The 22578-nt window shown below is 45.3% G+C and overlaps 1 protein-coding gene across 4 annotated transcripts in view; it reads left to right on the top strand.

Annotated features, from left to right (window-relative positions):
- ETV6 (ETS variant transcription factor 6) overlaps nt 1–22578 on the top strand; it is a 254814-nt gene that overhangs the window by 192273 nt on the left and 39963 nt on the right. For 3 of the 4 annotated variants that reach the window (XM_030321731.1, XM_032593909.1, XM_030321728.2), the window contains 2 exons: nt 9357–9521; nt 22302–22436. In XM_030321731.1, the coding sequence (XP_030177591.1) occupies nt 9357–9521; nt 22302–22436 (300 nt within the window). The remainder of the gene's footprint in view (nt 1–9356; nt 9522–22301; nt 22437–22578) is intronic. The other variant, XM_032593910.1, reaches the window with a different exon arrangement.

The raw sequence follows: 22578 nt of genomic DNA on the forward strand, positions 1-22578 counted from the left end.
AACGCTGGCCCGGCGGCGGACCGGGGATCTTGGTGCAGTCTGGCATCACGGGGGGACCGCCGTGTGCCAGGCGTGACGGGAGAAGCGCCGAGAAACCTGTGTCAGCTCCGTGCTTGCACGTTTTGACTCTTAACAGACGCACCTCGCAGTTAGTAGTTTCATCTCCCAGAAGGAACAATGAGGGGCCCTACAAATTTGGACTCGGGTCTGACAAACAAGGAGGCATCAGTCGGAAGAGTAGAAATGATACAGGGACACGCTGGTGAGAATACATCATCTTACAATTGGGAAAGAGAAATGAAAGACATGGTCAGTTGTGCTTTCAGAAGTTTAGAGGAGAAGTGCCTATGGTCCCGCGGTCCACAGTGCTCACGCACAAGTCAGAAGAGTCAGGGCGCTTTTGAAAATGAACTTCCGGCAGATCGCGCGCGCAGGGCGCTCGCTGAGACGAGCGGGCAGGAGGGTAACTGAGGAAGCTGATGAGGCTGTGTTGGGGACATTCTCTGAGGAGCTCAAATTTTAAGTGGGCTTTTTAAAATATAAAGGTAATGCATGCTTAATAGAGAGAAGTGGGAAATAAAAAATGGAAAGGAGAGGCACCTGGGTGGCTCGGTCGGTTAAGTGTCCAACTGTGGCTCAGGTCATGATCTCGTGGTTCCTGAGTTTGAGCCCCGCATCGGGCTCCGTGCTGACAGTTCAGAGCCCACTTTGGATTCTCTGCCTCCCTCTCTCTCTGCCCCTTCCCCTGCTCACACTCTCTCTCAAAAATAAATTAAAATAATAAACGTTAAAAAAAAAAAAGAAAAGGAGATGGTAAGCATCACCTGTAATTCTCCTGAGTGACAGTTGCCATTAATATTTTTATATTTCATGGTAATATTATTCTGTGCATTGTTTGGGATTATCATACCTACGTACATGTGCTATTTGGCATTCTTTCATACGAGTAGATACTCTTTATAAGAATTACCTGATTGTTGGGGCGCCTGGGTGGCTCAGTCGGTTGAGCTTCCGACTTCGGCTCCGGTCATGATCTCAGTGTTCGTGAGTTCGAGCCCCGCATCGGGCTCTGTGCTGGCAGCTCGGAGCCTGGAGCCTGCTTCAGATTCTGCCTCTATCTCTGTGCCCCTCTCCTGCTCGCACTCTGTCTCTCTCTTTCTCTCTCAAATATAAAACATCAAAATATAATTTGAAAATAAATAAATAAATAAGAATAAGCATGGTATCAGCATGCTGATTCGGTTGGATAGAGTGACATGACCAAGTGGCAAAGAGAAAACTGTGCAACTTCTCTCTTTCTTCTCTCTCTGCCATCAGGGAGGAGGGTTGTCAGACCGAAACAGGTATTACAAACATCGGCAAAAGGGAATTAAAGCCTCACGGGAGAATTGATGTAAAAACGAGTCTAAGTTGTTCTAAATAAATTCACTGCTCTTGGCCCAAATGACAAATGAGAATACAGAACTTCCAAGGGTGAGAGTTAGGCCACTGACAGCGATCCCTGAGGGTTGTAGGGAATGGAAGAGGGACTGAAAGAAAGACTGTGAGCCACCGTTTACCTGATATTCACAATCGAAAAGGAGAAGAGAGTGTCCGTACAGACTAAAAACAGCTGGCGTGATCTAACCTCCAGGTGGAATTCGGGACAGGGTTTGAAACGCAGATGTTGTGAGCACATGGGAAAAAGTTGTCCCTTCAGAGCCCAGCATTTGCTCCTTCTCTGCTTCCTCTATCCTCTTCAATAAGGTCGTGGTTACTTATTCATGGACATGAAGAAAGCATTTCATTGAATTTTAGACGGTGCCGTTTCGGCTGAGCTTGAAAACTACAGTCCGGCTACCAGAGTATTTAAATGGACTGATCATTGAACCCTTGCACCCCAAAGGATCTGATAACTTGATCAGCATCCATCTGGAAGGAGGTGACTGTTACGTCACCAGAGTGCTCCCACCTCAGCCCTCACCTAATCCGCATTTTGTCAGGAACCTGTTGCGGTGACAGATGCTTATCAAAGCCACAGAAGACATGAAGCTATAACGCGTGGTTGTTACTAGAAATAGAACCAAATCCGGAAAGAGTGCAGCAGGCTGGGAATGATGGCAAAAAAAATAACAAGATGAAATCTAATATTGATTCAAGTACATTCCTCCAGTTGGGTTCCAGACACCAGCTCTGTGTGTGCAGGGTAGGGCAACTGAAAATGGTGACCGTAGTAACAGTAGCTAATACTTATTAAATGCTTGCTACGTTCCACATACTGTCCTCTGTGTGTTTTATTGTTACCACTTACATAATCTTACTGTATACTAGCTTTATGGCATCTTCACATTTGACAAGCACATCGTCTGTGATCCACTGGTACTTACTCACAGCTTGCAAACTGTCCCCTTTTTTCATTTGAGTCAAGTGAGACACAGAGAGGTCGAGTAACTTGCCTGAGGTCACACAGCTGGGGAATAGTTTCAGTGCTGGCGCTCGGTGCCTGCGTGCGTATCCACTGTGACGATTCATACGGCCATTGACGCTCTTCTCCCTCTCTTTTTTCGGTCACGAATTTAATTTGATGTTCTGCCAAAACACCAAATAAGCCTAGACAGAGATGTATAGGTGGTTAATAATACAGACTTTGGGCCAAGCCGGCTGGCTTGTCCATTATCCTAGCTGTGTGACTTTGGCCGAGTCACTTAACTTCCCTGTGCTCCAGTTTTCTTCGCTAAGGAGGGATAGTGATGGTTTCTGTCATACAGTGTTGTTGTGGGGATTATATGAGTTCTGTACAGAGAGCACTGGGGACAGTACCTGGGACACAGTAAGTTCTTGCAAGTATTTGCTGTCATTATGAGGTTCTCAAGAAGCAGTATGGCAGGGTTTTAAGAGTTGGGACTGTTGGGGGCGCCCGGTGGCTCAGCCACTTGAACGTCTGAGTTCGGCTCAGGTCATGATCTCATGGGTTCCTGGGTTCGAGCCTCGCATCAGGCTTTGTGCTGACAGTGCGGAGCCTGCTTGGGATTCTCTCCCTTCTCTCTGCCCCTCCTCCACTCGTGTTTTCTCTCTCCCTCAAGATAAATGAATAAAACTGAAATAAAAAACAGAGTTGGGAACTGTGGAACCAGACCACCTGGGTTTGGATCTAAGTGCCACCATGTCCCATTATGCGTGCTACATTTTTTGCTCATTTATAAAATGAGAATAAGAGGGGCGCCTGGGTGGCGCAGTCGGTTAAGCGTCCGACTTCAGCCAGGTCACGATCTCGCGGTCCGTGAGTTCGAGCCCCGCATCAGGCTCTGGGCTGATGGCTCAGAGCCTGGAGCCTGTTTCCAATTCTGTGTCTCCCTCTCTCTCTGCCCCTCCCCCATTCATGCTCTGTCTCTCTCTGTCCCAAAAATAAATAAACGTTGAAAAAAAATTAAAAAATAAAATAAAATAAAATAAAATAAAATAAATAAAATGAGAATAAGAATCTTTGCAGAAAATATTCAGTCTAAACGCCCAATAACTTAGCGACTATGAACAATAGAAGTCTATTGTCCAGAGGAAGAAAGTTCTGGCCCTGCTCCTGGTACGATGTTTAGGCATGGGAGCTAAATATGATCTCTAGAGGAGGCAGGTGGGTTGGGGAGGGTCTAAAAACTGCAATTGAGAAATTACGTTTGGACCAATTAAGGACGTTTAATCTGAAGTCAGGATGACTAAGCAAGGAAGTGATCATTTTCCTCATTCATGTCAAGGGTTACAGAATTGTTCTGTGTCATTGAATCGAGTTACGACACAGCATGAGATGCTGGAAGCAGGGAACGTGGGGCGGCTTGCTCGCGGTGCAGCCTCTTAACTTTTCCCAGCTTCAGTTTCCCTGTGAGTGAGATGGGTGGGAGTTGGACTAGATCATCTCTGGGGTGTCATCTTCTCTTTTACCAGTCTGTCCCATAAGCCACAGCGTCTGTATCAAAATCCCGTGTACACGGCAAGGTTGGGACAAAGGATGTTTTTGATGACTGTATTTTGTAGCACCAGAGCCTGAACTGAGTATTGTTCGAGCCGGTACAATCATCTCCTGACTCTGAGCCCCCTGTTCTCCTCCTCATCTGTTAAAACTGACATGGGAGCAAGACGGATTTCACAGAGCTTTTGTGAGAATTACATGAGGTCATACATGTGAAAGCCCCTTGTCAGAATGTTATGTGTATTATTGCCTCGGCCGGCTTATAGCTTTTCCAAGAATTGGAATATGATAAAACACTCTTAGGCACTGCCCTCTATTTAAAATAATGTAATCTGTTTTCCAAGACCCAGAAGGTCATTCAGGAAGTTACAAAATCTTGGGATCATCGTTGTGAGCAGGCGGTAGTTTGGTAGTAAAAAGGTCCTGGCTGTTTATATGATTGGGTTTTTAGGATTCAGATGAAGCGGGACTATGTTCCCAGTGTGCAACCCGGAAAGGAATAGAGACCCCATCGTCTAGGCGCCTCATTTTACAGAATGAAGTTGCCGAGCCCAGGAGAAAATGCCCCAAATCACCTGTTAGCTAATGGCAGTTCTGGTGGTAAAATTCGGGCTCCTGACTCCTAGCCCACTTTTCATCGTTCATTTAAACATTAGCTGAGAGACCTTGAAATGAGGCTTAACAATGTGCTGGTGAAAGTGGCTGCCCCCTTGAACGTGGACTTGAAGAAGTGAATGAACTTCACTTGACCCACTTGGGAAAAAAACTGCAGTGGAATGCTTCGGAATTTTCTTAATAATAGCGGTTCATCTCTTCTGTATAAAATGCTTCTCAAATATACTCTGAAGTGAATTGACGTTAAAAATGGCAGGTCTTGGGGCACCTGGGTGGCTCAGTCGGTTGAGCGTCCGACTTTGCTCAGGTCATGATCTCACGGTTTGTGAGATCGAGCCCCGCATCAGGCTCGCTGCTGTCAGCGTAGAGCCCTCTTTGGATCCTCTGCCCCCATCTCTCCCCGCCCCTTCCCTGCTCACACTCTCTCTCTCAAAACTAAATCCAACTTTTCTTTTTTAATGCAGGTCTTAGTAGGCTTATTATGTGCACGGGGAGTAGTAGAACATAGGCGCAGAAAAATGGTCTCTCTTCCTTTCACTAATCATTAACTGCTATATTATTCGATTTTGTTGAGTTAAAGTTGCAAGAGATAACTGTACGGCCGGTTCTGTGTTATACGTTCTCCCTCATCTCGCCCATACGGCTTCTGTTACATTAGCAGCTGTGAGCCACATGACGTCTCAGGACCAGTGCCTATGAGCATTGAGTGCCCGCGGGCAAGTAGCCAGTGAGGGCGGCACTTTATTCCTGGATGTGTTCAAAGCGGAGCGCCACCTACACCTCCCTCCTCTTCCCATTTATAAATCTACTTCTCCAAGGATATACAGATTTTTTGGCTCTATTTTTAGTCTGTTGATAACTTGAGAAAGCCTCCAACGATGAAAGTCTTGGATGGGGAGGATTCAATTCACCCAGTCTTTTCTGCATCCCTAATAGACGCTGAAAATCAATCCGAATTCTGACTCTGGGTGGGAACTGCATGCGTAAGTGTAGTGTGATGGATAAGAACACACACCCTGAAGCCAGACTGCCTGGGTTCAAATCTGCCCCTCTCGGCCCCTCTTGTTTCCATGGCCGTAGGACCTTGGGCACATCCCTTAAGTGCACTGAGCCCGAGTTCCCCGATCTGAACCCCTATGTCATGCTTTTGCTGTGAGCATGCAATTAAATGAGCTAATATTTACAAAGTGTTTACAATAGTGCGAGATGATAGACATGCCTAATAGATGACTGTTAAGTAAATTAAATGGTCCTGATTAGACAGAGTTGCCTCTGGGTCCAAGGCTCTATTCCATTTAGACACTGTAACTCCCAGGCCGTAGGGCTGTTAGGTTGGAGGAAAGGGGGCTTCTTTTTTCCCAGTTATTCTAGAGACTTAAAAAAGAAATAGCAGTAGGACTTGACTTTGAACACCGAAGTTTGTCAAGCCTCTTTCCAGCTTGGTCTATCTGTCCACCTTGTCCTTACACTCTGACCGGTTTCCTCGGGGGCCTCAAGCAGGTAGCTGGGTCTGTCAGGGTCACTTTTGTAAAACTGCTAGGATCGCCTGGTATTCCCTGGACTGACAGTGACCTGATGGGTCCCTTTTGCACACACCCCAGGGCCTTCATGCTGGTTCCCCACGAGGGGGTTTCCGTGGTGACTGTGCTTGCTTCGGGGGACCAGGGCTGTGGGAGAGATTAATGGGAAGTGAAAAGAGAAACTGTTGCCTTTCGCCAGCAGGGCCGGTTGGAGTGTGTGACTCCTCTTGTATTTAGGGAAAAGATTACTCATGAGTATTTTCTTCCATAGAATATAAAGAACCTCAAATTACTACTTGTGTCCCCCCACCCCCATTCCCCCCACCTCCCTCCGGTTCAGTGACTCCTCTGCAGACACTTCAGCATTTCACTCTCATTTCCCCTCCCCAGGGGGATTCGGTTCTGTATTTGCCTTGGCGCGCGAGCTTCCAATAAGCTACCGCATCGTTTTTCCTGTTTCTGACTGAGTGTCTTCTGCTCCGTGGCCCATCTACCGCCAGGCTCTTTCCTAGGCCAAGCTTGACTGGAACCCCATATTTGCACCCCCCCGCCCCCTGCCGGGCCTGGCTGTGCCCGTGCTACTCCTGTGAAAGAGAGGAAGGGGAAAAATTCCCAATAACAGATGACTGATCGCTGTGCTGTTTCGGTTCAAAGGCGACACCGCTGACGATAGGAAGTAAACAGTAAGGTTTTTTTACCGGTTCAAAAGTTGAGATTTTCCTAAGCCGTCCTCACGCCCACTGCCATTTCACTGTGATTCCAGATATGGGTTTTGTCAAGGTCGTTGGAAAGACGGGGTGGGGGGGGGCACCTTCTGTATCCAAGGACCGTTTTTAATAGGCATTACTTCTGGGTAGAGTTAAGAGCCAAAAACAAAACCTTAAATTCTTTAGTGGCTGTGTTTTATTCTCAGGATCATAGAGCAGTAGCATACTACACTTTATTTATTTATTTATTTATTTATTTATTTATTTATTTATTCTTGAGAGAGAGACAGCATGAACAGGGGAGGGGCAGAGCAAGAGAGGGAGACACAGAATCGGAAGCAGGCTCCAGGCTCTGAGCTGTCAGCACAGAGCCCGACGCGGGGCTCGAACCCACCAGCCGGGAGATCATGACCTGGGCCGAAGTTGGACTCTTCACCGACTGAGCCACCCAGGCGCCCCATACTACACATTATGATTTCGTGATGCCACTTTCTTTTGCCACGTAAAATTGTAAAACTTAAAACCCAAGGGAAAAAAAGCTCTTGGACGCCCGTCTCTAATTCTGCCAATGCCTGTACTTCTTTCTTCGTGTCCTACACGAGAGACTGCTTGAGAAAGGACTTTCCCAGAGTTCAAGGAAGCCAGCTACCATTCTTCAGAACTAGACTTTGCAAAGGAGCCACCTGGAAGACAGAGCCAGTAGTCATGCCCAGAGGCTCTGGACCTTCTCCAAGGGAACTGAGCTATTCCTTCCCTGGTCCACGAGGGAGGAGAAACAGTAGACCAGACAGTCCTTTGTTATGCTTGATTGAAGGATGAAAAGGTGACTCTTTCCAGGATCAAACTGAAGGGCACTTTTAGAGCACACTCATGGAGTCTCCTTAGGAAGTTTAAGTAACTTCCTGGAGACACTGAAGCTCTTCTTGGCAAACCCTGACTCCATTGTATTTGAACCATTAATTCACACTGTGCAGTTTTGGAGAATGAAGCTCTGTTGGGCACGTAGCTCCTTCCAACCCCTCGGTTCCCATTTTGGTCTCAGGTCTGCTTTCAGTTTTTAAGAATTATTGAAGACCCCAAAGAGCTTCGCTCATGTGGATCCTGTCTATATTTACCATATTGGAAACTAAAACTGAGAATTTCAAAAACACTTAACTTACTGAAAAGTATTAAGCTAAGCTTATGTTAGCATAAATATATATTTATGAATATATCTTCCAGAAAGTAGTGAGAGAAGTGGCATTGTTTTACATTTTTGCAAGTCTCTAATGTCTGGCTTCATAGAAGATGGCTGGATTCTCACGTCTGCTGCAATATCACACGTTGTGTAGCTTCTAGAAAATCCCACTGTCTACTCATGAATGAATGAGGCTGAAAAAGGTAGATAACCTCTTAATATTGCTATGAAAAGAGGTTTGACTTCATTGACACTCTGAAAAGTGCTTGCGAACCCTGAGGGGTCCCCAGATCACATTTTGAGAACCACTGTTCTAAACCACTTGAATGATACACCAAAGATTTCCCACAACAGCAAAATAAAATAAAAATATAGATTCACAGTCAGACTTCCAGAAAAGCCCAGCCTGAGTTCTCCTCTCCACCTAAGCTACAGCCCTCCCTTTGGCCCACTTCTGGTCCCACTCAGAGTCCAATACCACCCCCGGCAGAAAGTTCTAACATCAAAAAGTAGAATAAAAAGGCAAAAGACCTTTTATCCTTGCTTTGCCCTCTCATTCCCAGAGGCTAGCCTGATAGTTTCCCAGAGGCTGAGTGAATTGCTCTTCCTGGAAGAAATTTCAGGGAACACTTTATTATTTGGCAGCTCTCAAAGGTCAGGCCCGACTCTGGAACGTTCTCACTTCAAAAGGACACTGAGGGGGCGCCTGGGTGGCTCGGTCGGTTGAGCGTCCAACTTCGGCTCAGGTCATGATCTCGCGGTCCGTGAGTTCGAGCCCCGCGTCGGGCTCTGTGCTGACAGTTCAGAGCCTGGAGCCTGTTTCCGATTCTGTGTCTCCCTCTCTCTGCCCCTCCCCAGCTCACGCTCTGTCTCTCTCTGTCTCAAAAATAAATAAACGTTAAAAAAAAATTTTTTTAAATAAAAAAAACAAAAGGACACTGGGTGGCAATCAGATCAGCTCTGATTCTAAGGTCCCCTCCGAAACACATTGACATTTGTCATGACTCTGAGTTCCTTGGGTGTTTCAGGCCACCGTGGAGCTTCAGCTCTGGGGCATACCTGAATCAAGGCAGCCCCTGGAGCTGGGCAGGGAAGGGCAGGCCAGCAAGGCCTAGGGTCCATCAAAGACTAAAAAAGGATCGTTCTTCTCATGTTGCCTCTGAATAAATAGTTCATCCGATGCCACACTTGGGCACTTACAAACTTGAGCTTTGCCTTGGGATTCAGAGTTGAACATAAGAGCTCTTCAGACCTGGAGACTCCATTTTATTAACCATTCAGAAAGCTTTTTCCTTTATTCCAACTGTCTAACTGACAAGACCTTTTTTTTTCCTCCCTCTCTCTCTCTCTCTCTCTCTCTCTCTCTCTCTCTTTCTGCCTTGCTCTCTCTCCAACAGGCTTGCAGCCAATTTACTGGAGCAGGGATGACGTAGCCCAGTGGCTCAAGTGGGCTGAAAACGAATTTTCTTTAAGGCCAATTGACAGCAACACGTTTGAAATGAACGGCAAAGCGCTCCTGCTGCTGACCAAAGAGGACTTTCGCTATCGATCTCCTCATTCAGGTGAGAGTCTGGACTCCTGACACGTGTTCGGCTTGGAAAATCTGTTAGTCATTGCTTGGTCTTTGCCACCACCCATCACACCCAAGAAATCCCCACGGTAGGTCACCGTGAGCACAAAGACCGTGACCTAGCTTCATAGAGGAAAGATTTTGCTGACTAAGTCCATTGGAGGGGAAAAGAGGAAGAATTTCCAGATCGAGGGGAAACTTTGAAGGTCGGGAGAAGGACCCACAGGGTCCTTACGGAGCTTAAGGGGTCTAGTTGTGCCACCAAATCAAGGAGAAAATGCATTCCGGCCCTTTGACTCTGCCTTGCTCCTGATTCTGGAAACTTTTGAAAGTGGTGCTTGAGAGTGAGTGTAGGTGGTGAACTGCTCAGTTAAAACCAAAGACACAGGAAGAAGGGGCGTGAGCCCTTGCTCAGGTAGATGGAGTAGAAAGGGAAGGAGACGTGAGGGAAACAGAAGATAAGGATGGGAAGAGGTGGAGGTCCTAGGAGCCACGGCAAGTGTAGAAATAAAGGGCTTTGGGTGATTTCCTTTGGAAGTACTGATTTTTTTTTTTTAAGCTTATTTCTTTATCTTGAGAGGGGGACAGAGAGAGAGTGCATGCGAGCGCAAGCAAGGGAGGGGCAGAGAGAGAGAATCTCAAGCGGGCTCTGCACTGTCAGCTCAGAGCCCGATGCGGGGCTCGAACCCACAAACCGTGAGATCGTGACCTGAACTTGAAATCGAGAGTCGGACGCTTAACCGACTGAGCCACCCTGGTGCCCCAAGAGTACTGAATTTTTTGAAGTATGGCATCCTGTAGCTTATAGAAATCCTGAAAAAGGCAAGTGGAAGATTTCCCAGGCTCCTCTAACCGGGCAGTTTTGTCAACATAAGGGCTCCGAAGACCGCATGGGAAGATTTGATTCAGCAAAGAGCGTTTGTACCTACAAAATGTATTTCTGACATAGGGGTGAGACTTCAAATGAACTTTCTAATTTCACTTCTTAAACTTTATGGATACTTAGGAGATAGTTATTTGGGAACCCCGTATGTGAAATGGGGAACTTTGGTCTCAGGTTTATGCCTTTTGAGGGGCCAGTTATTCAGGTACCAACAGGCGCTCCTTGTCTCGAGCCCCTTTGTGGCCAACTTTGATATACCTTGTCTGGTGGAGACTCTCTTTGTCTTGACAAAGGGCAGAGATCCTGTGTAAGGTCTTGGCATAGTTCCAGCGACGTTTAACCCTTATTTACTCCTGGAGGCCTGCCAGAAGTTAGTAAACTAGCTGTCGTGAGGAAACATCCCCATCACAGGGCGTGAGGTAAGGATATAGAACAGTATCTCCCCCGCTTTTCCCAATTGCTGCAAACCGTTTATATGAGGAAATGATAAAGGGAAGTTTCCCTGAGAAGTATAGAAGGTATTGAAACTCGAAAGTTCATATCTCTGAAAAACAGATCATTTTTAACGTTTTATAAAGGAATGGACCCAGCCATACCTGACACGTTTTGTCTCAAATCATTGATTCTTTCTGTAGTCTCAGGGTAAGAAAACTAAAACAACTATATAAATAAATAAAGCTAGCCTAAAAGGAAACTAAATAGTCCCCTTTTTCTTAATATTTATTTATTTTTGAGAGAGAGAGAGACAGAGTGTGAGCAGGGGAGGAGTGGGGAGGCGGGTGAGGGACACAGAATCTGAAACAGGCTCCAGGCTCTGAGCTGTCAGCACAGAACCCAACTCAGGGCTTGAACCCATGGACCACGAGATCGTGACCGGAGCCGAGGTCGGATGCCCAATCGACTGAGCACCCCTAAATAGTCCCCTTTAATGCAAAAATACTTACCTTTTCTGTTCCAGTGGAACCTCAAAGGTATACTCAAAGGAGCAAAGCTACCTCTCTGGAGGAAAAGAACTTTTAACTCTTTAGTGTGTTCCAGAAAAACCACTCGTGTCAGGCAAATGAGGGAAAACACAGTGATATGTTTTGACTGGATTTGACTTAGCCCTTAGCCGGGGCTAAGACTCCCTGAGTCTGTAAATCCCCCCCAACCATCATATCTCAGGTACTCCTTTTCGTTGCTGATTTCTTTTTCTCCCTAGAGATCTCTCTCCGCTTTACTTAGAAAGTGGGTTCTCTCTCCTCAAAACTGGAAGCCAAGATAGGCAAAAGCCTACCAGTAGTCCCCTGCCATTTTGTCAGGTCTTTGCCAGAGTGGGCCATGTGGAATATCGACAGGCTCCCACTGTCCTGCTGGATAGGATTGCATTGAACCTAGAGGCAAAAGGAAGCTGGAGAAAGGAAAGGGAAGAGCAGAATGGGACTTAGGAGAGAAGGAAGGGAGTTGATTTGGAACACGAAGGATGGATAGAACGAAGAAGGTGGGGAGAGAAGAACATTCTAGGTAACTGGGGCAGCACTATCTTAATGTATCTGGATGACGTGAAGTAGCCCATCTGATGAATGGAAGAGGCGGGAGGTAGGAGACCGGATAAAGCCAGTGCACTCGCTGGGCCTGAGGTGCTTAGACCCCAGTTAGGTGGCAGTAGAAATTCATTCCATGCGTATTCTCTGAGCAACTCCATGCTAGAGTTACAGAAGTGCGGGCTAAGGAGGTTCAGGCATCGCAGAGGCAATTTCTGGCTGGATTGTCAGATGCAAGCTCAAGGGTATGGTAATGGAGCCGGGACTTTGAAAGCTTGGAAAGGAACCTAAGGTACAGGTAAGGAAAGGTGTTAAGGAGGAGCCATAGGCCAGTTCATGTGCCGATGGGGTTCAGACATCCTGATTCCATGGACGTCATCCATGGACATCAGGATTCCATCCTGCCTGAAACAGTGTTCATCGTCACTCATCACTCCTTCCCCACTTGGCCGAATGCCTTTTCCTATTAGAAGTTCTGCTGACCTTCTCTGGGAAAGCTTTCCCTGCTTCACATCCCTGCTTCCCTGATTGTGCCCTGCCTGCCTTCCTTTCCTCCACCTCTTCCCACCTCGGTCTGGGCTAGGTGCTGTTCCTCTTATGTCGCAGAGCATACCCTAATTCTGTCATGGCTCCTGACACACACACACACATACACACACACACACACACACACACACACACACACACACACCATGTTTTATAGGATTGCTTTCTGTTCTGCATCCCTCTACTAGAGGAGGGAGTTCATTTGGGTAAGGGTTGTGTCTTGTTAAGCTGACCTACTGCAGCATCCAGTTGGCACTCAATATTGATCGAATGATGACCCAACACATGAGTCCCTTAAAGCCCGCGTTAAGAAGCTCGGATTTTATTTGGCAGGGCGTGGGAAACAACTGACAAGTTTTGATCAGGAGAATAATAGAATTGGAGCCCTCCCTTTGGAGCAGACCTTGGCTGTCAGTGCATAGGGTAGACTCATTTGGTCACTAAAAACAGGAAAACCAGTTAGGATGCTATAGCTACAGTCCTAATTGGAGACATTGAAATCCAGAACTAGATCAATGAGAATAAAATAATAGTACTTCAGGCACGGAATGGTTAGCTAAGAAGAGGAGCTCATCTGCAGGAAGCAGTAAGATTCATTTTGGCCCGGCAAGGTCACGGTATCCAAAAAGATACGTCCTGTTCTGCTGCTGGAAATCTGAGACCGGAGCCAGGCCAGAGCTGGGAATAGTAGACGTGAGCATTACCCCTATTGTGTTGAGCTGGGGGTAAAGAGAAATATATACTGCAGGTAATTTAATTAAGGCATCGACCAGAAAGCCATGGACAGAATTTCAAGATGATACCTGCCAGGAGGGGCTGCAAGAAAACTGACCACAAAAAGAGGGGTATTGTCAGAGGGTTTGGAAACGAGCTGCGAAAGAGTTCAGGAGACGTTCGCGTGGAGTGGCTGCGTAGCAGGGTAGTGAGGCATGATCTACCTACTCGGATTCTTCTCGGGTAGGGACAAGGTGTAAATAGAAAATCTTCTTCAGTGCTCCCATGTAGCATTTGCCACTGCTGCTTCTGACGTGGGCTTTCTGGTTTAGCGTTTGATATAGTAGATGTCTGGAGGCCCACGTTCTATACGTGGCTCGTCCACAGGTCACAGTACTTTTTTGGCCCCTATTTTCCTCATCCGTAAAATGGGATTTCTACCATATGGATCCAAAGCTCCCTTCAGCTCTTAACAGTTAGGCCCAACCTCAACCAGGAAACAATATTAAGCTTCTATGACATAGTACAACCTCCTACCCTACAGGCAATGAATAAATACTTTGATCCCCTTCAACCTATATGTCTTGTAAAACTTATACTTCGGTCAGTTTTTTTCTGTCTTTCTTTGAATGTTTTTTTCTGCCTCAGATGAATCAGCACCAGCTTCTCACTAGTCATGGAGCCACTGGAATAAGCAAAAGTATCTGGTTGCCCCGTCACCGTGAATTGGATGTTTATAGCTTCCTCCCAACCTTATTTCCTGCCTGGCCTCACCCAGAATTATGCTGTCTGTATATGGACATAACATTCCCCAACACAACCCATTTCAAATGTAGAGAGGAGGGAACAGTGTCCAATGAATTTTAATGACCTGAAATATTAATATATCGTAGGTCAAAATATGGTAGCCTCTCTGAACTCTACATTCTTTGACCCGTTTCACAAACTACACCTGTCTTGTCCATTTCCAGGACAAGAGTTCTCCATGTTCAACCTCTAGAATAAAGCAGGGAACATTTAGAATGTGCTTTAAATAACATATTATCTCCAAACAGAAGATTGTAAGGCTGAAGATGCATGGGATATTTTCTTTGGAATATTCTCCCAGTTAGGGGACACAAGATGTGAATCTATAACATTTGCAAAGCTAAGGAAAAAATGCAGAGGAATCTTAACTTTATAAAAATTTTACCTGTACGGGATAATTTTACCTACTCTTTGAGCTACTAGATAGTAACTGCCTTAAATGGTCTGGGATGATTTAAATTCAGAGGGATATTTGACCATTTGACCTCTTTGAGACTTGAGAATAAGGAACGGAGAAGTTAACATTGATATTAACTCTTTTAGAGTTATCCACCGTTAGACATCAAGATGGAATAGATTTATGTACACATTATTTATAAGAACAACAGCCACGAAAGTCACAAGATATTTTCAGTTCAATTCATGTTAGACTCTCTACTGATGCTAAAAAATGGAAAATAAGCATCTTTTCAAAGCTCCTTCAATTCAATTCAGCAAAAAAACGTATGGTGGATTTACAAAGCAAATTAGTCTTCCAGTGTACCAGAATGTGATGTGGCAAATTATTTCTTCCCTCTCCAACGCACCAGAACCTTTGTTTGGGGAAATACGCTTCGCTTGTGACCTCCAAATATAGTAAAATTCCCTTTCAAGGTTAAACGAAAAATACTGATCTGTATCTTCATAACGTTCCTCCTCAGACCAACTTGCTTATTCATTTCTGTTAAGCAACCGTAGGTGCATTTGCTGGGTTGAATGGTTGGGTCAGCTGGCTATTTTGGAATCAAGTTGCAGAAACTGAGGGTATTGGTCACGGAGGGGAATTATGGTCCCGAAGTGTGGGAGTTGCAGGAAGCGTGACCCTTGACTGAGACACCGAGAGTTGGCTATACTCCTTGTGTCTGTGAACAGAGCAGGGGAAAAAAAAGCATCTACACATCAGAGAAATGGTTAAGAAGCCAGTTACAGAAAAGTCTTTTAATTTCTTAGCTCTTCCCTTGTCCCATTTGTAAAGTGGTAGTGATGACCGATCCCTGTGCCAGACAGCATGGCATTATCACCTGTAAAACAGACCACACGTCCTGTAACAAAGCACCTACTCGTTTTACGGTATTCATATTTTCTCACACGCTTAGTTTTTGGTTTATCTGTAATACCCCTCTGTGTTCTGCATCCGCTAAAGGCAGTTGTCTCACTATATCTCTTTTCTAACTGATTTATTCTTGCCTTAAATGCAGTGTTCACGTTTTCCCACAACCTGCACCCTTTTTCTCAGGATCTCTGTGTCTTGAGACACAGATACCAAGCTAACTCTCAAATATTGGTTCCTAAGTAAAAGACTAGCTTATGGTTATGGTTATGGTTACAGAAATCACTCTGTACTAAATACAAAGGCCTGTACTTTAATCAGCCTACAAAAATGGATTGGATGGAATTTTCAGAAAATAAGGTCGAACAGAGTTCAAAAGCAAAGCTGTGCCCTGATGGGAGGGGCCTATCGTGGCCTCCAGTGGGACCTCAATAGGCCAGTACCAGCCTTGGCGTTCTCACTGCTGAACACACACCGAGACTGAATGAACTGAGGCCGTGGACTTCATCCTGAACATCTACCGGAGGCCGAGAGGACCCAGCAGAGAGAATTTGATGACAAATCTGAAAAGCATCCCTCCCAGCCTTGCCCCCTTTGTGTTTTAAGAATTGGTCAAAAGGAAACCAAAATCTCTGAATAAAAACAGAAGAGAAAGAGAAAAGAGAACAGTTTGCAAATTTAAGAATGTGTTACTTCAGATAATCTTCACATGAGGATATGTACATAGTAAATCATCCCCTGAAAAGTGCACATTTTAGGAATGTTAAAATTCTGCTTTAAATCTACCGAACTTGAGAAGTTAAGTGATGCAAAGCCCCGGGGGGACGGGCTGTGGGTAGCACAGTAGGTGACACCGTGCGAGGGTCCCAGCCTTCCGGAGAACAAGTAGTGTCTAAGAACTTTAAGAGTGACCAAAACTCAAAATAAGTCAGTCAGAGGAAGACAAATATCATATGATTTCACTCATCTGTGGAATTTAAGAAACAAAACAGATGAACATAAGAGAAGGGAAGAAAAAATAAGATAAAAACAGAGAGGGAGGCAAACCATAAGAGACTTTTTTTTTAATGTTTATTTTTATTTTTGAGAGAGACAGATCATGAGCAGGGGAGGGGCAGAGAGTGAGGGAGACAGAATCTGAAGCAGGCTCCAGGCTCTGAGCTGTCAGCACAGAGCCCTATGCTGGGCTCAGACTCATGAACCACAAGATCATGACCTGAGCCAAAGTCGGACTCTTAACTGACTGAGCCACCCAGGTGCTCCCAAAGACTCTTAAATACAGAGAACAAACTGAGGGTTACTGATGGGGTATTGGGTGGAGGGGGGGGGATGGGCTAAACGGGTGATGGGCATTAAGGAGGGTACTTTTTGGGATGAGCACTGGATGTTATAATGTAAGTGATGAATCACCAAGTTCTATTCCTGAAATCGTTATTATACTATATGTTAACTGACTTGGATTTAAATAAAAAGTGGGGGGAAAAAGAGTGATCAAAACCCTTTGACTGATGATACTATTTTCAGAAAATATCCCAGGGGCTCCTTAGTCAGTTGGGCGTCATCAGACTTCGACTTGGGTCATGATCTTACGGTTTTGAGTTTGAGCCCTGTGTCGGGCTCTGTGCTGACAGCTCAGAGCCTGGAGCCTGCTTCGGATTCTGCGTCTCCCTCTCTGTCTCTCTCTCTCTGCCCTTTCCCTACTCACACTCTCTCTCTCTCTTTCTCTCTTCTCAAAAAAAAAAAAAAAGAAAAGAAAGAAAATATCCCAAGGATGCAGTCCAGTGGGGGGAAAGAAAAGATACCCTTAGCAATCCTGTTTATAAGTATAAAAACTGGAAATGCCCAAGCCACATACTTGATACATACAAATGTGACTTCATGCATTGTATATGCACTTTAAATACACAACTGTTGAAGCAAAGCAAATAGTTTCCAGATTTTTTGAGGCACGTGTGTTACTAATTCTCACAATCACAAGGGGTGCCACCTCTTGGGCCCACATTATCGCAGACACAGGGCTGCTGCCTGTCCACATCATCTCACCTGTCTTCCTAGCAGCCCAGCCAAGTCTGTGGCATTGTTCTCACTTGAGACAAAAGAAGGTTAAATAAGCCATGAGTTAAGCCTCACTGAGAAAAGATATTTGCCCGGGGGCATACAGCTGACAAGTAGAGGAATCAGGGTTTGAACTTGGGACTTCTTTGATCCAGAGCCCAAGCTCTTCCCTCTAATAGGAAGGAAACATAGATGACTTTAGCCCCCCAAATAGCATTTGTATGTTCTCAGCCTTCAGACACGAGTTACGTTGAGAAGGCAACTTGTAGCAGGTTTGTTTACTCTCTCTACTTACCCGCTTGAAACAAATTACATATAAAATTTGCACTGTACTAAGTACAATTTAGTATAAATTGTATTTATAAGTACTATTACTGTATATATACTGCATACTGCATACCTTATACTAATCCTGTATAAATAAATACTATTTATAAATACTATAAACACTAAATACTAAAAAAGAATTTATTCTCAAAGTAGATGCCTGGCTTTTCACCATCAAGACCACCGATGCAAAATTATATGTATGTGGAGCGTGTGGGTTTCTGTGCTGTATACGTGTGTGTGCATATGCGCTGTGTGTGTGTGTGCATGCAAGTACAACACGCATCACATGTGTGCGTGTACCCAGGAGTACATCTAGGTCTTATGGGGCCTGAAGCTTATAATCTGGGGGACACAAGTAGGTCTAGGGCTCCTCCCGGGAGCCTATGCAGGTGAAAGCCTTGAAGCTCAACTAGCTTCTTGGCAACTCTACTTTGCACATACATGTGCGTCCATGAGCTATGTATGTATGCACGAAGATACATAGAGAAACCGACCAGAGCTACTGCCCCTTAAACAATAGCCTTGGTTCCATTGTTTAGTACGATAACAGCACCTTTTACAGTCGGTACCGGGTATTTCTTTTCTGGGGAGACAGAGAAGATTTATCACGAATTAAATGGGCCAAGAATTTTTTGACAGGTGCTTTTGAATTCAAGCCAGTGGTCATTAGCTAAGTTAAATATGCAGTGCTATGGCTCATGCTCTTTATTTTCAGCAGGCAAATAAATATAACATATATTTTTTAAAAAAATTTTTAATGTTTATTTATTTTTAAGAGACAGAGAGACAAAATGGGGGGGGGGGGCAGAGAGAGAGGGAGACACAGAATTTGAAGCAAGCTCCAGGATCTGGGCTGTCAGCCCAGAGCCCAACATGGGGCTCGAACCCATAAACTGTGAGATCATGACCTGAGCCAAAGTCGGACGCTTAACCGACTGAGCCACCCAGGTGCCCCAAGTATAACTTATTTTTAAATGTCTTTTTTTTAATCCAGAGATCTTTTTGTTAGTATTACTTTTTAGATATGATCTTCTGTGTATGTGAATATTTTAAGAGTGTAGCAAGAGAACAGGCTGGGTGTCGAAGGGAATAGGAGGCAGGGGAGATGGGATAGGATGGGAGGCCGCCTTTATTTATTTGGAAAGCTGTTGTAGACGAGACACATGTTCTGTGTTGTTCCAGAGCCAAAACTAGGAACCGAGGTCCACGAGATTGCAGGGGAGGCCAGGTTCCAACTTAACAGAAGAACTTCCTATCAACTCGAGCTGTCCAAAAATGGTTTGCTTATGTTAGTGGCCAGCTGCCCATCACTGGAAGTGCTCAGCCAAAGCTACTTCTTGGCAGGGGAAGGGGAGGCAGGGGACTTCTATTGAACACAAGTTTGAGTCGATCGAAGTAACCTCTAGAATCCTTTCTAAGATTGCAAGCTGTTATTGGGCACACGCTGTTACTGCCAACCACGCATACACAGGGCATGCACAGTAAGTTGGTTTTTCCCCCCGTAGTAGTGATGCATTTGTGCTAAGCCAGCCACATTCCCCGACTGAGCCCCTGGTTGCTGAGGAAACATGTCTGTGAATGGACTGATCCATCTATGGCCGTACTCTATGGTCTTAGAGTTAAATTTTCGCACCCATTAGTCAGCCGTCCCAGGTGGCACTTACAAATGTTACCTTACTGGTTCTCATAACGGGCTTATGGTTTAGGTAAGGAACTGGCAGAGTTCCACTCGATTCACCCCTCCCCTGCTGTCTTTTGCACAGATAGGAACCTTCTCTGCCTGGCTCCCTTTGCCAGCTGTGGGATGAGAGACAGAAGAGAGCCAGCACAGAAGGCTGGGCAGGTCTAGGGCAGAGAACCTGCCAGTCCTTCCGTGGGGCTGCCCACCGGGCCAGGGGGAGGTGTTGGAGAAGCCAATATGGGTGAATGGCCTCCCTTAACCTTTTTCTTTTCTGGAGGGAGAACATAACAATGACCATGACCCACACACCCCTTCTTTGTTCTCCCCGTGAGACTGCCTCAAGGGTCCACAGGTCTGCCCTGTGCCACTTTAATAATATCAATAATGACAACGATGGTGGTGAGGACAGTGGTGGTCACAAAACCAGCTAGTGTTTGCTGAGTTATTACTATTTGCTGGTCGCCGTGATGTGCTTTTCACAGGGATCGCCTCATCCAGTCCTCACACTGATTCTACGAGGCAGTTATTAATGTGACCATTTTAAAGACCAGGAAACTGAGAACTAGAGAGAGTGAAGAGCGTGCCCAAGGCACCAGTCTGACTCCAGAGCATAGACTCTTCCCCATTCTGCTTTATTGCCTCACTTTCTATATGTACATAGAGAAGTGGAAACACAAAAAGAAGTGACCTGCCCTGGCTTTGACCACCTCCCAGCAGAAGAGTCTTTAACCTTCTCACAGCGGGACATCTGCAGCCCTGGGAGGCACTCCCTAGGAGGGGCCAGCATGAACACACGTACCTCACCTGCTCCCTCCTCGAACCCTCCCAGCAGACTTCCAAGGCAGATGCTGTTTGCATCTCACAGGGAAGTTCAGGGACTTGCTCAAGGTCACCTGGTGCAGAGGGGCTGGGACGCAAGCCCAGGCGGCCGCATCTGCACGTCCGTGCCTTCCCCGCCACATCAGCCTGCCTCTCTGAACGAACAAAGTTGAACACCCTCACAGACACTAAATTTATATTTCCTGGCCTCCTCTTCCAAAATGGATACACTAATTACTGACCATTTTTTTTAGTAATAGTAATCATCAGGAACACATTTTTCAGTGTGTTCGTTTTCTCTTCTGCGTACTACCGAAATAAAGCATTGCTGAAACCCACAGGATAAAACCCAGCGGGTGTGAGGCCGTGTAAATTAAGAAAAGTTCAGGAAGACATTACAGTAAACCCGAAGAAACAAAGTGTTGATTAGGGACTTATTTTTGTACGCGATTAAAATATGAATCATTAAAATAGGACCGTATTTCAGGCTCTATATTCTCATCGCATCAGAGACGACATTACCATGACTACTAGGTTCAGATTAGATGGGCTCCAGGCCTCCTGAGCTCAGAGAACACAGTCGTGTGCACCACGGTTCTACCTGACACGGAACATTTGTAAAAGTCTGGCTCACGACACCTCTGCATCTTCTCACCCATGTCATCAAAAGGAAATTCCCAAGTGACATGCTTGTCTTCAGCTCTTTAAAGGCTTGTGCTTTATTTCATCGTAATAGTAAATAGTGTCACTAAGTGATAATGTTAATGACAACCAACACTCAAAGGTAGAGGAAGGAACAGAATCAAAGCAAAGACACAAAGGCACCTCAGGAGTCCCTTAGAACACAGCGATCTTGAACTTTATTTGGTACAAAGGGTTTGCAGAAAGAAAGAAACTAATATGGAGCGTTTCTTGGGTTCAGACAGAGTTTAAAAGAAAAAAATAATTCAGCAATAGCCCAAAATATGCAGTTAAATCAAGTGGTTCATTAAAGTATCTGTTAAAAATGGCTAAAATTAGAGACAAAAGCCCATTGTCTGGTGCAATTGTTGACTGCCTGCATATCTGTATTTGGAAGGGCGTAGGGGGACAGTCAGAAGTCTGTGGTATTTTAAAGACTCATCATCCACCCCTAAGGGGTTTTGAGCACCCACCTGCATTTTTGAACTTGAATCTAAGCCAAAGAGGTGGGACAAGACCATGACAGGTTTTTGGGGAGGTTTTGTTTTGCTAATTAACTACTCAGTGGACATTTTAAATACCAAGTATATCAGAACAGAGGCACCTAGTTCAGACCAGCCCCCACCATCCTCTGTGAGGGGCTGACATCTAGAGATGATCTTCTAGAGGCCTGTAGAACCTTGGAGCGATGCCTGTGTGTATTTTTAAAGGAGGGGAGCATCCCAGAATGTGCCAGTTCTTTATAGGGTATCTTTAATAGTTAGCCCCTCTGACTGGAGTTGTGCGTTTTTCATACGCATTCTCTTCCTGCCTGGGGTTGGGATGGGTTTGAAGGGCTTTTGTTTTGTTTTGTTTTTTTCCTGTCGGAAGCTCTCTATGAATTGCCAGTGGAGCATCAAAAATTTTCATACTTAATGACTTCATCATTCTTCTTTGGTTAATCAGAAATGCAAGCAAAGATTGATAGGAAAATATTTTTCGCAAGAATGATAGCAACAAATGGGAATCGTTGAAATGCCCAACAAAGTCCGGTACCTTCCTGCGATGGGCTGTCATTTTGCAGCTAGTGGAGCCGTTCAATAATGTGGAGAGAAAAAGAGACATACAAAACCCTAGTACAAGCCTGATTCTCACTATAAAACCATAGATAGTGGTAACAGGACTCCTTTCTCTGCGCAATGAGATTATGGGTGCTTCCCGTTCTCTCGTTTTCAGCATTTTTTAAGCATTTTTTGTATATTCCTTTCATAATTTAAAAAGTCCAATTAAAACAACGATCCCATGGCTCCAACCTTAGGAGTTTCCCCTGTGTGCTCCATGCACATCTGGCCGACCATTACGTCATTGCCACCCATAGAGTCGAAGCCCAGTGTGTTAACTAAAATATTCCCTTTGCTCTAGTTCTCTTTCCGTTTTCTTCCCAGGTGATGTGCTCTATGAACTCCTTCAGCATATTCTGAAGCAGAGGAAACCTCGGATTCTTTTTTCACCCTTCTTCCACCCCGGAAACTCTATACACACACAGCCAGAAGTCCTACTGCATCAGAACCATGAAGAAGGTACCAGAGGAACCTTTTCTTTCCTTTCATCAGGGTTAGACAATCCAAAAGGTTTCATCGTTTATTGGATGTGTTGTTCCTATTCATGTGATTGGTTCGTTATTGAACAAACATGTATTGATGCCAAGGTGAATAGGACGGA

The sequence above is a fragment of the Lynx canadensis genome, chromosome B4, assembly GCF_007474595.2.
Source record: "Lynx canadensis isolate LIC74 chromosome B4, mLynCan4.pri.v2, whole genome shotgun sequence".
NCBI lineage: Eukaryota > Metazoa > Chordata > Mammalia > Carnivora > Felidae > Lynx > Lynx canadensis.